This window comes from Branchiostoma lanceolatum, chromosome 1 (assembly GCF_035083965.1).
Source record: "Branchiostoma lanceolatum isolate klBraLanc5 chromosome 1, klBraLanc5.hap2, whole genome shotgun sequence".
Lineage (NCBI taxonomy): Eukaryota > Metazoa > Chordata > Leptocardii > Amphioxiformes > Branchiostomatidae > Branchiostoma > Branchiostoma lanceolatum.
In genome coordinates, this window is record NC_089722.1 from 6051955 (window position 1) to 6068277 (window position 16323).

The window sequence follows — 16323 nt, forward strand, 5'->3', positions numbered from 1 at the left end:
AATACTAGGCATTGACCTTGACGCCAAAGAACACAGAAGCCTCTCGCTTCTCTGGCTTCTCTGGCTCCTTGGGACGGGTGTGTCTGTCTAAGAGGAGGGAAAGCACTTAGAGATAAGGAGAATCCAGGTATCTTAACTGATGTTTTTCTACCTTTGACTTGGTTGTGTATGTCTGTTGGTACAGCAGTGTTATCTGAAAAGCAACAGGAAAACAGTAGTTCCGCTGTTGGTTATTTTGGTAATACTCAAAGGTTGTTAGAGGGATTTCAATGCCTGACGACAATTGTAGTGATTTAGAAGAAGTAATTGCATCATGATGTCATCATTTAGTACAGGTTAAGTGTTAGCTTTTTGATTGTTGATTTGTCAATACCTGAAATAGTGCAAGATTTCTTAGTTGTAGGGTTTTGTGAATGCCCTTATTCAAAATATCAGTCAAAATCAGATATGATATCCTGCGGGTTTTTGTTATTAGAACAGAAAACAAAGGAAGGCTTGTTGGAGGGTTCTGTTGGTGTAAGTAGAGAACACAAGAAGTGCTCTGTGAGACTTCCATGTCTGTTTTCATTAGCATAGGTGGAATGAGGGGGATTCAGGTAATCCTATCATCATGTGCACGGAAGGTTAACTTGTTTTGCCTCAAGATATAAGTGGAAACAGTTAAGATGTATTAAGATGTTTGAATACCCCCTCCCCCAGCGTCCCCCCCCCCTCCCCCAGCGTCCCCCCCCTCCCCCAGCGTTTTTTTTTAGATCTCAGACTACTGCAGACATGAACAAGTTTGTTATCAGATATTTTATGGTTGGTAGACAGGAGTTTCATTTAAATGAATCAGCCTTATCAACATCGTTTAGCTTTATTAGTTAGCACAGCCTTGTTCTGCTTTATAATGATGTAACGTTTAAGCCCCCAGCATTGTTTTACCCACTTGACTGTTGGTAGTCTAGAGAGGCGCTTTCACTGATAACGTTATCAAGAATCTGATAACTATAATGACTTTACACTGAAAAGTGCAAACATCGAAAATGAAGGTTTGAATCGTGTGACCTTGTTATCCGCAAGGAGGATGTTTGAACAGACCGTGAATATTTCTCACTCTCGGCCGTGTCTGCAGAAGAACGGTTTCGTAACAGAAAAAACAGGCAGGTAAATTCACAATCAACAAACTGTATCGCAGCATTCTTCACATGCCTCACCTGAATGGGGTCTCCATTGTAACATACCGCAAAGCAATATGGGAAGTGAACTTGCCTCTCAGCACATGAACTAACCCCGAACACTTGGGTCAACATTGGAATGAAGCATGAAAAAACAGGAACAGATTCTTTTTGTGAAGCTTTTCTGGCCGTTTCTTTTCTGTCTCTCTTTTACTAGGACTTTCATGTCTCGGAGTATGTTATCACACATGGAAGCCTTATGGTGTACTGTCATGTCTTTCCAGAATATATCACAAAATGTTTGTTGATACTTTTCAACTGCAACATATGGGGATGAAACACAATATCCACTATTTCTAAAGCTGTTGCTGCTGTTATAGCTGCGGTCACACATGTCCGTCATCCCTGTCTGACATTGAAAAGGAACCCTGGGGCATTGAAAAGGCTATTCGCTGACAGTAGACTGTTTTCCCCTCAGAACTTTTGTTTAATGTCTTTTCAAATACCTGTCAAAGCTGTCGTTGATTGTCGGAACATGAATTCAAATATTTCTTCTCATTTCGTGTTCCTGACTCATCTTTTTTTTTTGAAGAAAAATACACTTGCATTGTGCTAAAAATAGCCAAAGTTAATAGCTAGCCAACGACTTTGGCTATGGTACCGGTATACACCTCAGCATTAATCTTACTTATGCACTTCACCTGCTGTTTAACGTGCCTGAAATTCCTCCCTAATCTCCACTATTGTCTCAGAGGCACAACCATGCAAAGGGCAACCAACTTGAGAACGGACGTGTTTGAAAACTGATGTCAGCCCCGTTACCCGCATAGCACAGTCGTGAAGGAATTTCTGAAGCACATGAAGTGTCGGGACGCCACATGTGAAAACACCACGGTCACATGCACTGTGGTGGCAAGTTCAGCCTGAGTGCCTGACATAGGAAATCATTATCACCTGTAGTCTTGTAGTGGTTGCCAGGATAGATTCTAGCATCTCACACCACCAGTATTGCGCACACAGTCGCAAACAACAACAACAGTTGACCTCTGCCAAGACAACATGGCGCCTTGGTGTTTTGTCGGTTGATTTGTGTGTTGCTTGGTTGGTGTCCAGGATGTATCGTTTTGTTAACAAAAAGGAAAAATGTCCTGTTTCTATTTTACGTACAGTCATTCCCCCCCGCTGTAATTTCATTGTGAATACCTTTTTATGCAAGCCATTTCCCATTCAATTACCAAAGTGCTTCATATGCACTTAGCGGTATTGATTTTGTAGCTACGTGCGGTTGCATCATTCCTATTCATAGCAATGTCAAATCTGTAATGACTTTTAATAAAAGTCTATCCACACACAAAAGTCCTTGCTGCTAATGCTCACAAAGGGTTATGTTTGCACGGGCATATTTCCAACTACGCCTAAGAGCAATAATAAAAGTCACCTTTTGTATACTTGGCAATCATTATTTCACCTGCTCTAAGAACAGGGTGCACTGGTGCACCTAGATATTTTTGTAGGCTCTAGGCTTAGGGTAACTATTATGTATAGTCTTGAAATCTAAGTATTCATTTGATGTGATGTTTTGATGTTAGCTAAAGAATAACAGATTGAAGTTTGTAAGAGAGGCAGTTGGCTGAAACTTTGCAATTGAGTTTTACTGCATTCTACTGTATTTCAAGTTGTGCACCCAAAATTCTTTCTGTGCACCTAAATTATTGGGTTGGGCGCACCAGTGCACCTATTCCCAAAAGTGAATTTCGAGCCCTGTAGAAATGGTTCTACTGCATGTAGGAAACTATGCCAACCATTTCCTCTCATAAACTGGGGCTCTAACATGAAGTCAGACCGGCGAGGCGCGAGGCAGAAAGCGTCTGACTAATTGCAAGGTAGCAGGCAGTAAGCAAACAGCAGCAAGTCCAAATTCAACAAGTGTAAATCAGGCCATTGAATGCTGGCACCACTTGGCACAATGGCGCCCATTGAGAGGCCCACCTGATGTGAGGATTCTGTGCCAGGTAACCCGGCGACCTTTTCTGAGTGAGTCATTGTTGCCAGGGCACGTCCTGGTTCAAGTTCACTTCCATCCTGAGCTAGTGGGATCTGTTGCATCCAATTTGAGGCATTATCTGTCCAGGTTTTGATAGTGATACTGCTTTGACTTTGGTAGGAGTGAAGGTAAGAAATGCATTCATTAGAACTGTTTGTATGATCTGAAACTAGTCCTGTGTTCTCTGTAGTTGCGCGTTGTTAGATGCAAACATTTTATGCTGACCTTCAAGAAAAGGTAGCATTGTGTCGAAGATAGAATTGCTTCTCAGTCGCTTCCATGGTGGGAGGGTTTTGAAATGAATAGTGAATAGCCTCTACTTGTATCTGAACGTAACACATACAATACAATCATGTAATGGATTGCTTTATTGCATCAATTATGTGGACTGCAGAAACCGGTTTACAAAGGAGGGTACGGAACTGAGGTTTCATATTAAACGTGCGGCTGCAATGGACCTGCTTATGTAGCAAAATCTTGCCTTCTGTGGCTTCGCCTTGCAATTGATTAGATTTTGTATCAAAACTGGTCAAGATCTTAAAGTACCTGTAATAGCCTTTTGTCACTTGTGGAACTTCATGTACTCACAAAAGGTCAACTTTTGTTGTTTTATGTGCCTTAAGCTCCCTCTGAAGATGTAGATTGTATTTTTATTTGGAGTTTTTTAAGGTCAAGTGTTGTGTCACTGTTCTATACCTGGCACCTGGATGATGTAATTGGTGCTAGCTGAACTCTCAACTTGTTTGCTACACAAAAATACAATGATGTCATACATTACCCACACATTGCAACATCACATTGTTTGTTCTCCTTTGCTTTCTTCCAGTATAATCATTTTGTTACCGTAGATGTTCCGTGACTTCAATTCGAATTGTAACTTCACACACAAAAGACACACCATGTACATATTTAGAACTTTAAGTTATAAAGGGTAAAATGTCCTATTGTTTATTAGTGAGATGACTCATACCGGTGGCTATTTTCACTCCTGCCTTCCACTAGTTCTAGGGATCTTAAGGTGTTTCTCAGAAGAGTCTTTAAGTGCCTACAAGGTTGCCTCGTCTTGGTAAGAAATGGGTTACAGGTGTATTGTGAAAGGACCTCCTACACAGAAACTGTGACTGTGATCTTTGCTGCATTGAAGAGTCATGTTTGAGATCCCCCAGAAAAGAATACTTGGACTTAACCAGGGTCAACTCCCCTTCTGACAAAATGAGGTCGTGTTTAGCTAGAAAAACCACCGACTGTAACCCTTAAATACATCAAAAGACTGCTTGGATACATTTGTATCTCATTGTAGATCCCTAAAGTGTTGACCAAGTGGAAAGAAAAAAAAACACTGCCGGTTTTGTCACCTTCCTTTGTATCATTGTGCAATTGTCTATAAATAGAAAAAGGTGTGGATGGGGGTTCCAGGTGATTGGTCCGTACTGACTGACTGGATTATCAGCCAAGGGAGGTTGTGTGTAATGGTGATCAAAGTGAGCATATCTGATAGGGCGAGGGGTGTGTTCAGGTAATCCAGGTGGTGTGGGGATTGTTTTCAGGTGTTTGTGTAAGCCTCACCTGTGGTGTTTACAGGGGGGTTGAAGAAAAGTAGGCCAGATCTTAGAATGATGATGTTGGGGATTTAGTGAAAGTGATCAAAGTTTTGAAGCCAAATCTTAAACCTTTTATGAATACTGTATGCTGCTCCTATGAATTAAGCAGGTTTTGGATGTTAAAAAGAAAGGTTTCAGAGTTTGATTACAAACGAGTTTCTGATGCAAAAGATAGTGACCAGGTATCAAGTTATGACATTATTGAATTGCTTAAGATTAGTATGCTCTGCTTCATTACATTATACATATTGTATTCCTAACAAGCTGTTGATTGATAGATTACAATCATTTGACTACTAGCTAGTTCAAGGACCTATTTACAGTAGTAGTAAAGGTTGTATTATCAGAAACTGGAAATGGTCAGCTCTCTGAAAATAATGGCTATTGATACACAATGTTGTCAGGTCGACAATTGGGGTCTTCTCTCTGTTACAAAAAGATCAAAGAGGGTTGAAAGAGATGCAACAGCTGACTGGATCTCTTTGATGATGTGACGCAGGCTTTGTTTATTTCTGTCCAAACACCTGTGTGTCTGTTTGCAAGCTAATCTGCTATTGGATTATGGTTTGTTGGGTGTCAAATCGACCGTTGCATCACGCATGAAGTGAACGTTTTGGTTTTCAATGCCAGTAAGGGGTACTTGGCTGCCTCTTTGCATCTACAGGAGCGAAACTTTATATTTCTTGTACGGCAGCTGTTTTGTTCAGATTTCATTGATTCACATGGTTGACAGATTTTTTTACTTCTAGACTAAGTAAGGAATTAAAAGTTTAAGATGACATTGCTTGGAGAGGAATATTTTGTCACGAAAATCTGGTGAAAATGTAAACACAATGAAAAGTATATTACTAACTCACATTTTTTGTAAAGAGTTCAACCTTCCTCTAAAGATTTTTATTGTATTAACCATCCAATCTGTTCTGGAGAGTAAACTTCGCTTGCTACACCTCATAATGAGGAGGACTGATGATGATGATCATGTATTAATCCTCAATGTACAATGAATATGTCAAAAAGTTTTTTTCTTAACATATCAAAATTGTTGTTGTTAATCTATAGGGTGCTGGACAGGATCAACTTGGTATCTACGTGAAGTCGGTAGTTAAGGGCGGCGCGGCGGACTTGGACGGACGTTTGGCAGCTGGAGACCAGCTGCTGGAGGTCGACGGGCATAACCTCGTGGGGCTTTCTCAAGAAAGGTACGCAGGATTGTCATAAACCTTCTTTGTGCCAACTTTTTCATTGTTTTGGTAAGTGACATCTGTCTCCAGGACCCGTCCCAAGACGGAAATTTTCTTGTTGGGACGGACAAGAATTTCACAATGTCCAATGTTTTTTCGTAAGCTTAGAATGACATATTTAACAATGAAAAGTATTAAACATCGGCTCCCAAAGTGTCCAAAGCTGGAGACAGCCCTGGTTACCTAGTGCTGAAGATAAGAAATGGATACTTTCCCAGGGTGGACATTGCAACCACCTTATTCTTCTTTTCTGTTTTGTCCCTCTCTGCAGGGTGGACTATGTAGGCTTAGTGATAGATGATACAAAATAGTTATGCTTTTCCATTTTGTACTTCTGCAGGGCTGCAGCGTTGATGACACAGACTGGGCAGACTGTAAATCTCAAGGTCGCTAAACAAGGAGCAATTTACCACGGTCTTGCCACACTACTCAGTCAGCCCTCTCCAGTCATGCAAAGCAGAGGTAAGCCATCAAGACTGGGGTAAACTCAGATCACAATCTTCTTCTTCACTTCTTCTCTTTCTTGTTTCTTCTTCCTTTCCTTGGTACTCTTTTCTTGACAACCACCTCCACCTTCATCTGTCTGCTCTCTACACTGTTCAACGCTGTAAAAGAATGATCCCAAACCAGCAAGTAACCACTCGCTAACCAGGAGAAAAGGACACTCTTTACCCCTCCCAAGCTCACTTTTGGATAGTCATTGCACGGACGTTCATGTAAGTACAAACCAGCGAACCATGGTTTTAACACACCGTGAATTCTACAGTCAAGAAGAGGCTTCAAAAGTGCAGAAGTAAGACCTTTCCAAGCTTGTTCCTGTCAGTGGATCAAGACTTCAAGAGAGGCAACGAGCACACATACATGTACCATGGTGATTCCATCAGACAAGGACATGTGCCGCTCTTCATCCATCTCTCCATTTCATCTGTCTTGTCCATCCTTTCTTCTGTCTTTCAACGTTCTTTGATATATTGTGGAAACAATGCTGTGAAGTGGGACACCTCCTTAAGGATGCTCTCCTCATCCTGGTCCATTGTGCCGTGGAAGACTTTCTTGTATAAGACCTGTGCTGTGTGGCCATTACTGGACTTTTCTGGAAATCCCTTTGAGCCTCCTCATAATGCGGTAACCCCCGGGCTTTGCTGCGGTGCTTTGGGATGCTTTGGATGATGGTCAACTGCTGCCTTTCTCTTTCTATAATGAGCCACTGGATAACAAAACTAACAAATGCAATCTTGCAAGGCCTCCTGCAGCATAGAAATAGAGAAGGCAAAGTAACACTACTTGTTTCATCTAGCATCATATCAAAAGAGTTTTATTTGTGGCCTAACTGTGTTACATTTGTGACAACATTACTGCTAACCCCATTATATGTGTACTGTTTGTTGACATTGGCTGTGATCTACAATGTAGTAAACTTGACCATGACTGTCCTCGTTCCAGTGTCACGTCGCAGCCTCGGTCCCACTGCCCTCAGTCCGTCACAGGGGGGTGATACCACCCCTTCCAAGACGCGCCCTAAGAGCGAAGATATTCTCGCACGCCATACAAACCAAGTCAGCACCCCACCCTGGCGAGAAAAAATGGCACCCGAGGGGGAAGGTTCCGGCACAGTACAGAGGAGGGAGGAGTACCGCTCCTCCCCCCACCTCCACAACACCAATAGTAAGTCTAAATCTGTATCAGACATTGTCAGCGATGCCGAGGCCAGGGGCAGGAGAGCTCGCAACGAGATAGAGTCCGTCCGTGAGCAGATTAAAGTCCGTAGAATCATTCGCAGGTCCCACTCGGCTTCCCAGAACCGTAGTCGCTCGTCCTCCCTCTCCCGTCTCGTTAACGATTTAGAGAGTCGCGATTGGAAGGCGAAAGAGGAGGCCGGTGTCTTGAAGGGCGCTCGTAGCCCCAGAAGCCCCCTCAGTCCCAGAAGCCCCAAAAGCCCCAGTCCTCGGGGAAGTAGGTCTTTTAACTGGCCACCTCCAAGTCCAAAACAGGAAGATATCCGTAAGTCTGACAAATTATCCAACGGTGTGCCTCACATTGGGAAAGAGAATGTCAAGACACGATATTCAAATGAAATTGTAATGAACGGGGATTTGTCCAACGGTGTAGTTCACCACATAAAGAGGTCGGCCATCACGCACAACATGCGGCCCTTTGGAAAGGAAATCAAACGGTCCCGCTCTTGCTCCGAGCTTAAGGAAGAGTTCGAAAAGAAGGAGCAAGAAGCGAAAGAAGGGTTAGATACTCTAAGGCTTAGCCTGAAAACCCAGGCCTCCCTTAGCACGAGCGAGTTAGGCAGGATTAGGAAGGCTGTGTCGATCTCTGACTATCAGAGCAAGGCAGAGGAGAGGGATAAGCAAGCCAAGAGGGACGAGGAAACCCTTAGCCAGAAAAGCCGCCGTCATTCGGAAGGGTCGACTAAGTACTATGTGTCAGGTATGGGACATCGATGTTGGGACTTCTACCAGTGTGCCTCTCTGGGACATGCTTCGTGCTGGGACTATGACTTCTGCAGGCGTATCCGAACAGTCTTGCCACTGGCAGTGTTAGCCACTTTAATTCTCTCATTTACAAACAAAGAATTCTTCAAAGTCTATGACTATGGCTGCTCTGTTGCATTATTATAGACCATAGTACAAAAGTGCTTGTTATTGATATCTGAAAAATTGCAAAAATATTATCGGCTTTTTTGTTTGTTTCATGCATTGGTGTTCTTGCTACAGTTAGTTAAACAATGCATGTTTGAAATAACTGCATTTGGCATTATGTGAGGATGCCAGCTTGAACCAAGTGTCAGCATGAAGCATGGTCAGTGTTGTAGTGACTGACAGGCCCTTGGGATGGGGGAGGGTTAGTTGGGAGTATCGATACTGACCTTGTTTTGAATGTAATGTACTAACCGTGTACAAACTATCCATGCATGTTCATCCAATATAGAACCTCATAAGTCCGGCAAGCTTGGGGTGCATTGGGCTAACACACTGTCAGCCCCCTCCCTCAGTAAGTATGATAGCCCGTTCACAGCTGGCTGTCCAAGCTGTATCGTGCTGTGTAGTGCTGTACAAGGCTGTGCGCATCAGTGCTGTCGTAAGCTGTTCCTAACCTTTTTTGTTGTTGCCATGTTGTGTACATACAGTTGTACTAAATGTAGTTGCATGCATAGATGTAGCATGCAGTGTGTGATGTGTTATTATCATTTCACTAACCAGTGTTTTTGCCAAGTGTGTTGAATTCTGTGTTGACTAAGTTGATGTATTATTTGTTTATTTGCATGTCATATGACCATGGCAAACATGACTTATTTTGTTTACATATTAATGAAATTCATGCTTCATATCTTGTTGGCTGTTGAACATTAACACCAGTGCATCAGAGATACCGATATCAGTCTTGTCATCTGGAAGACAGTGAACATGCTTTGTCTAGATTTATGTTGAAGAAGTCAGTGTAGAAGGTAAAAAGTTCTTTGTGAAGGTGTAGGAAGTCATTTGTGACACAGTCAAGTCAAACTCAGAGGTACTCATCTAGTCAGTGAAACAGATGTAGAAAAGTCATGCATTGGATGATTCCTTCTACACATCAACTCATCTGAGAGCAACACTTCATAGGAATGGTGTCCCGGTCTAGAGTTAGCAAATACAGTTATAGAATTTAGTCTCTCATCACAACGAAGACTGATGAAGTACAGCCAACAATGGATCACTTCAAGCAACATGGCTTCACAATGGAGGACTCTGAAAGGAGACCTTTGAACCATTGACAAGTCCTGAGAAGCCCACTGTATAGATTGGACAACAGATTACCCAATATCTGCTACCTTGACTGTGTGGAATCCACCTAGGGATTTACCATGGACCTACCAAGGCTTTCACTTGTGGTCATGACCTTATTTTCCCTTGGATGAAGATGTCAGCTTCCAGGACGGCTGTCTGCAACTTGTTGAATCAACAGACAAGACTGGCACAATGATTCGCAATCTCAAGACATTTACTGATGACTACTTCAATATTGACTGGAGAAAATGGAATTGTCTTCATCAGGGGAATCTTTCAAATGATTCAAAATGTTAAAAGCATTCTGTATTTGTATTTTTGTTTTGTATCATTACTGGACCCACATCTTGTTTATTAGGTCAATTTTTTGTCATTTCTATTTTCCAGCCATATTGTTTGATTTGGAAACTTTCGTCATCGACATTGAAATGCCCAAACATCTAAGTGTACAGGTACCTTAATTGTTACTTGTGTTTATCTACAGTTCTGTTGTTAATCCCCTGACGTTGTCTTTCCCCTGCAGCGTACAGCCAGATGTACGGCCAGGGCCGTCCCTCGCCCCAGCAGCAGGGTGGTGGCTACCGGCCGGCGGCGTCCAACCCCAACATCCAGGCCCAGCTGAAGCAGCAGCCACCTCGCGACGCACCGCGCTCCCAGTCCACCTCCAACCTGGGCTACCCCCAGCAGGCCGAGCCCCGCAGGGTGGGCGAGATGCGCCGAGGACCGCCCCCGCCTCAGAGGAGTCCCAACACCACCAGCAACTACGCCGACCCGCGTGGGGACAGATACGGCGCCCCCGACCACCGTAGAGACTATATGAATGTAGACCCTAGAGATAGGCACCCCGCTAATGATCAGGACAGGAATTATGTGGACCAGAGGTACTTGCCTCCCGAGGCTAGGGATAGGTACGCCCCCGTAGGGCACGCTAAGGAAAGGCACCCCCCTCAAGACCAGCAGGCACCGAGGTACAATGTCACCTATAGGGCTGAGCCCTATGGCTCCAAGCCAGGCTACTCTGACTCCCCACCCCCTCCTCCTCCTCCCCCACCCCCAGAGAATTATGACGGTGTCCCGCCTGATCTGCCACCCCCTCCACCCGACCCTCGCTATAACGACAGCCCCCCTCCGCCACCACCACCCCCTGCAGAGATGATCGGCCGGTACCCAGGTGGCCGACAGCAGAGCGATTCTCCGCGAGCCAAGCTGGCAGAAACTATGCGCTCGGCACCGTACAACCCAGAACAGGCCAGCCAGCACAGGCTGCGCCACACCGACGGCCCGCAACAGTACGGCTCTGAAGAAGAGCGGAGGTTCATGGAGATACAGGAGATCGAAGTTGACGCCGAGAAGCGGAAGCAGCGGATGAACGGCAACAAAAACTACACGTCCGAGGTGACCTACGTCCTCGAGAAGAGCGACACTCTCTCCCCGTCTCCGTGGGAGAGGGAGAAGAGGGTCTACATCGAAAGGCAAATCAACGAGCAGCTGAAGCAGATGAGGGAGCAGGAAATCCAGGAGCTTGAAGGGAAGAACTACAGACGACCCGAAGAAGAGGAGAGGCTCCGAAAGCTGCGAATGGAAGATGAGTTCCAGCGCAGGGCTGAAGACGCAAGAAGGCGAAGTGAAGAAGACGAAGAGGCCGCTTCTGAAAGCGACGAAGAGCCTCACCCCAAGCAGCTCGTCCGTGTCGTTGCAGAAGAGGCGGAGGCAGCAAAGCAGCGGATTATCGAGAAGGACCACCAGCGCATGTACGAAGAGGAACGTCGCGAGATGGAGAGGATCAAGGAGCAGGAGCATCGCCTCCAGCAGCTGCAGGCCGAGCGCGACGAGCAGAGGCAGAGGATGGGACAGAAGATGGACAAACGTGAGCGCGAGCAGGAGGAGTGGCTGGAGAAGCAGCGCCAGCTCCGAGAGCAGCAGCGCATCGAACAGGACGAATCCAGGAGACTCCAGGAGCAGGAAGAGGAGCAGATGCGCCACAGGAAACAGGAGGAGATACGCATCAAGCGTGAGCAAGACCAGCAAGCTCTGCGCCAGATCCAGGCCCAGCGAGAGTCCGAGGAGAAGGCATACCGCGAGGCAGAGAGGAAACGAAGAGAAGCAGAATACCTCACCAAACGCCAGAGGGAGCGGGAAAGGGAGCGCCTGAGGCAGGAACGTCAGGAACGGGAGCGGCTACTTCTCGAGAGAAAGCTCACGTCCGAGACCCTGATCTACAAGAAGAGGGACTCAGCGTCCGACTCTGATGCATCCTCCCCCACTGCCAGGGAGCACCCTGGTGTCCAGTCCACCCGAGTCAACGCCTACCAAATCCCACCTCCAGAGAAGACCTTCATCGCGCCACCTGCTCCCCCGCAGCGAAAGTCTTCATACGAGTCCCTGCGTGACTCCGACAGGTACAACGACGACAACTCTCGAGCGTACAACAACTACAACGACTACGACCAGGAGAGGAAACCGTCCCCCCCATCCAAACCATCGTACGACGCTCTCCATCCCACTTCCTCCACCGCCTCGTACCATTCCAGTGCCTCTTCCTCCTCCTCCCCCTCCCATAAACCTGACGAGTTTGCATCTCCAGCTAACTCCCAAGGTCTAAACACGTACAACACCCAGCAGATGGCTGGTACTACCCCTTGCATCATTGGCGCGCAGGAGGTTTATCGGGATCCGGTCATGCGGCGAAAGGCGGAAAAGAAAGCGCAGGCCTCGGAGGCCGCAAAGAAAAAGCCGGGTCCCGAGAAACTTTCCTTCAAAGATCGCATGAAAATGTTTGACCAGGGGCAGACCATTGAGAAGCCACGTACATCAAAATGGCTGAAAGAACACGCACCAGAAACAGTGGGTTAGCGGGAGTAACATTAGGACCAGTGTAGTGGACAAAAGCCTTTCTTGTAGCGATGGAAATGAATGATAACTAACAGCAAATTTAGATGAGAAGTCATACTGTGGAATAGTGATGGGAAACTTGTTTCTCCCACAATGATTAAATAGTCTACAAACACTTATATTATAATAGCCTGGAAACTACATACTCTGACTCACCTATTGCATAACCAGATGTTTTGCTTAGTAGAAGAAATACAAAATTGAGCTGAAATTTAAAGACATCTCTAATCATGCTCCAGGACATTTCCTGAATGTGGATGTTCATAATAGATTGAATGTTTTTTGAATGGAGTTAATTTTTCTATCACAGTGAAGATTTAGCTGTAGATTAAAAAAAGAAACGGAAAAATTTGCAGAATTTTTGTACTTTTTACTCCCTGTACAGAATTTTATACCTTAAGAGTTGACTGGAGTTGCAGAGTCCTGAATTTTCGGTGCTCAGAAAGAGAGTAAAAGAAACAAGCAGGCACTGTTCACACCGAGACTGTGACGAAATAAGGCATGGTGGTGGCAAAAGCAGAGTACCTCAGACTGTCCCAAGTGTGCCAAAAGTCTTGCCTGCTCTAAACTTGGTCTTGCGGAGGTTGCCTCGGGGGATGGCGGTATCATGAGTGGAGCTTTGTACATGTGCGCAATGATAGACGGTTTGTCGTAGCCGGCGACCATTTGGATATTGAGACAAACGTTAGGGCTATAGGTACATGTATGTGTGTATCACAATGTATTTCATGCTAGGATGCTATTTTTTGCCATTTCAAAAGAACATACTGTTATTGAGGATAATTAGTAGTAAGGAGTTACGAGATGAATTGTACGGATTGCATGGAGATACTTATTTTACTGTGAAATGCTAAAAGGTCCAAGTTTCCTAGCCTGTAGTTTGTAGCCTTAACACGTCATAATCCTAAGACTTCTGCAACTGTATTATTGTAGACAAGACATGGAGGCTTGGTACCATTCTCTTCAGTAAGTTTGAATCTAACACTAGACATTAAGATGTTAATTTTGGATTGACTACAGATTTGTGGTAGATGAAATTGTGAACTTTCATGTATTGGAAGCATAGAAGGTGTGATCATAAGGATAAAGTACAAAGGTCAATAGTAGTGAACTAATTAATGCTCCTGCTGTGGTATAAGATCTTTGTTAGATCTTGAAGAAAGTACCCCGCTCACTGGGGACAGCAGTGAAGTTTTGAGCTCCTTGATGGCTTTTAAAGATTTTTTTGTTGTTTCTTTTTAGAGTTTTTGAACGTACGCAACAGAAGATTTTTCTCTGTACAGTGTTAGTTGCTATTGTGGTGAACAAGCCACTGAATGTGTCTTGGATGCCACCGGCAGCGTTTCTTTCTCTGTATCATGTATATATCACTTCAGCATTTGCTTGTATGTACACATTACTGCGTAACTACCACCAACAGGTTAGCCTTTGGTTTTGCAAAATGTATTTCACTTTTCCTATTCAGATATGTCTAACAACCATGCAGAATGTACCCATATACATGTATGTAAGCAGACTTGTTTTACTTGTATCATCTTGTAGCAAAACCTTCTTTTTTTTCTGGATATTCATAACAACCTTTCTCTCATGTAATAAATCCATTGACATAACACAGGAGGCTGTTTGTTTTGTATTCTGTTGCGGTAGATTCAATTCTATTTTGAAATCAACTGGCAGAAGTACAGACATCATCATATCTGTACAGTACAATACATAGACATCAATGAAGGTTAGACATCCAGATAATATAGCCTCAGTTGCAGGCTCTGAACCGGGTTTTTGGGGGGCTAAATAATACACTTTTTGCAGCCAACCCATAACTATCAGCCAACCCTGTAACTATCAGTCGGCTAGATGGGTTGGCTGCAAAAAGTGTATTATTTAGCCCCCCAAAAAGCCGGTTCAGAGCCTGCAACTGAGGCTACAGATAATAAGAATTACACCAAAAAACAGCCACTCAAGCAACTTGACTGTTTCCAAATTTTATCCAGTTGCTTTTCGTGTAACAATACATCTACACCTGGATTGTGTTGGATCTAAGATAGATGAAGACAATTAGCTTTGTGTGCTAAATTCCATACTATAAAGTTCCATACATTGCTATCTCATGATAGAGGCATTCATACACAAAGCATGCACCTTCATAACAGGAAGATGATAGGATCAGACCAACTGTATCTTAAAACCTATAGTAGAAGGTAGGAGTAGACAGGACTTGGACAGAGCAAATCTCTACCAAAGACAGTATAGTTTTTCTTATGATTATGCCTGTCATTACTTTCCTGTACAATGTTACCACTAGTAGTCTGGCTTCTACCTACTAGGGGGATCCTACTACATTTATTTTACACTGATCAGAACCCTTTATTCAGTGTTGCCTGAAGTCAAACTATGCCAATAAAAAATCTTAAAGCCCACAATTTATGCAGGCAGTCTTGGGTGTCATTATACAGTTTGTCAACATAATTCATGGACACTGTAATGGTAGTCTGGTATCCAAACCTATTACAGCTCCTGAGTCTCCTCTCCGCAAATAGCAGTGACGAGACTTGGGATCTATAATACAAAATGTAGGTTTGGAAACCAGTAATGGAGTACTTTGTTGATAAAGATGTCTTTAGAAATGATGACACAGGTTTAAAAAACATCAAGATTAGCCAAAATTAGTCTGAACACAATTGGCAATGTTAGTATAATTGTGATTTGGAAACTGTCCTTTATCATTATTTTTCAATAGAAATAGACTGTTCTTTATAACTTTCAAGAACAAGTGGACAGACTACAAAGCTACTTAATTGTGGAAAAACTGTGACATGCACAACAGCTGCTGAAATCGATGTAAAAAAAAATTGAGACTGAAATACCAAAAAGGTTGCATCTACGAAGCTCTCCGTTTCTAATCTCTATTTGGAGATCATCCCAAAATGGTCATTTGTTTGTACAAAGTTGCAAATTGTTCTCTAACCTTAGTAATGTCATGTATGTATTTAAGACTTGTAGAAAAAGGGTAAAGAGTATGATAAAGCCGCTCTAAAAGTAAATTTGAGGGGAGATCTTCGATAGATAAAAGATAGGTGACGTTAAAAGCATCAACTGATTCCAAATTGCAAGAAAAAGACGGGGCAAAAAGATATGTCAGAAGTGGGATTCGAACCCACGCCCCCATTCGGGGACCAGAACCCTCGCTTTGGATGCCGGGAAGGGACTTCCACCCTTGAGTCTGGCGCCTTAGACCACTCGGCCATCCTGACATTCATGCAGAAATGGTTCAATAAATGGAATATGAAACGTAAACTAGCACAAAGGAACACTTAGAAGGGGTTATTTTCCTTCAGAATCATCTAGTAATACATTTTATCTAATTTAAACGCATTATAAAGGTGTATGTGAGTAGCGAATGTGAAATGTACAGAGCCATACGCAGCTTGCCTCGATGTTGCATCACATATGACGTTACTGCAGTCATGTCACAAAATCAGGGACATTCTAGTCTACAAACCGCCATTTAGTCCAAGAATGAAAGTCAGAAATATTCACAAATGCATGTGTTCATTCCAAACAGTCCTTAATCCTAAATCATGCTTTGGTCACGTATGTAACAGTGGGGGCGAGGTG

General features: G+C 43.8%; 1 protein-coding gene and 1 non-coding gene across 10 annotated transcripts in view; one reads left to right on the forward strand and one right to left on the reverse strand.

Annotated features, from left to right (window-relative positions):
• LOC136431041 (afadin-like) overlaps window positions 1–14320 on the forward strand; it is a 75033-nt gene extending 60713 nt beyond the window's left edge. For 5 of the 9 annotated variants that reach the window (XM_066422236.1, XM_066422244.1, XM_066422250.1 and 2 more), the window contains 5 exons: window positions 5862–6001; window positions 6384–6505; window positions 7487–8479; window positions 8981–9043; window positions 10340–14320. In XM_066422236.1, the coding sequence (XP_066278333.1) occupies window positions 5862–6001; window positions 6384–6505; window positions 7487–8479; window positions 8981–9043; window positions 10340–12669 (3648 nt within the window). In that variant the 3' untranslated portion in view covers window positions 12670–14320. The remainder of the gene's footprint in view (window positions 1–5861; window positions 6002–6383; window positions 6506–7486; window positions 8480–8980; window positions 9044–10339) is intronic. The other 4 variants (XM_066422281.1, XM_066422257.1, XM_066422290.1 and 1 more) reach the window with 4 other exon arrangements.
• Window positions 14321–15841: 1521 nt separating this feature from the next.
• Window positions 15842–15959, reverse strand: Trnal-caa (transfer RNA leucine (anticodon CAA)). Its single transcript has 2 exons — window positions 15922–15959; window positions 15842–15887 (listed from the first exon to the last, which is right to left on the reverse strand). It is a non-coding gene; the product is annotated as a tRNA-Leu (tRNA).
• Window positions 15960–16323: the final 364 nt, after the last annotated feature.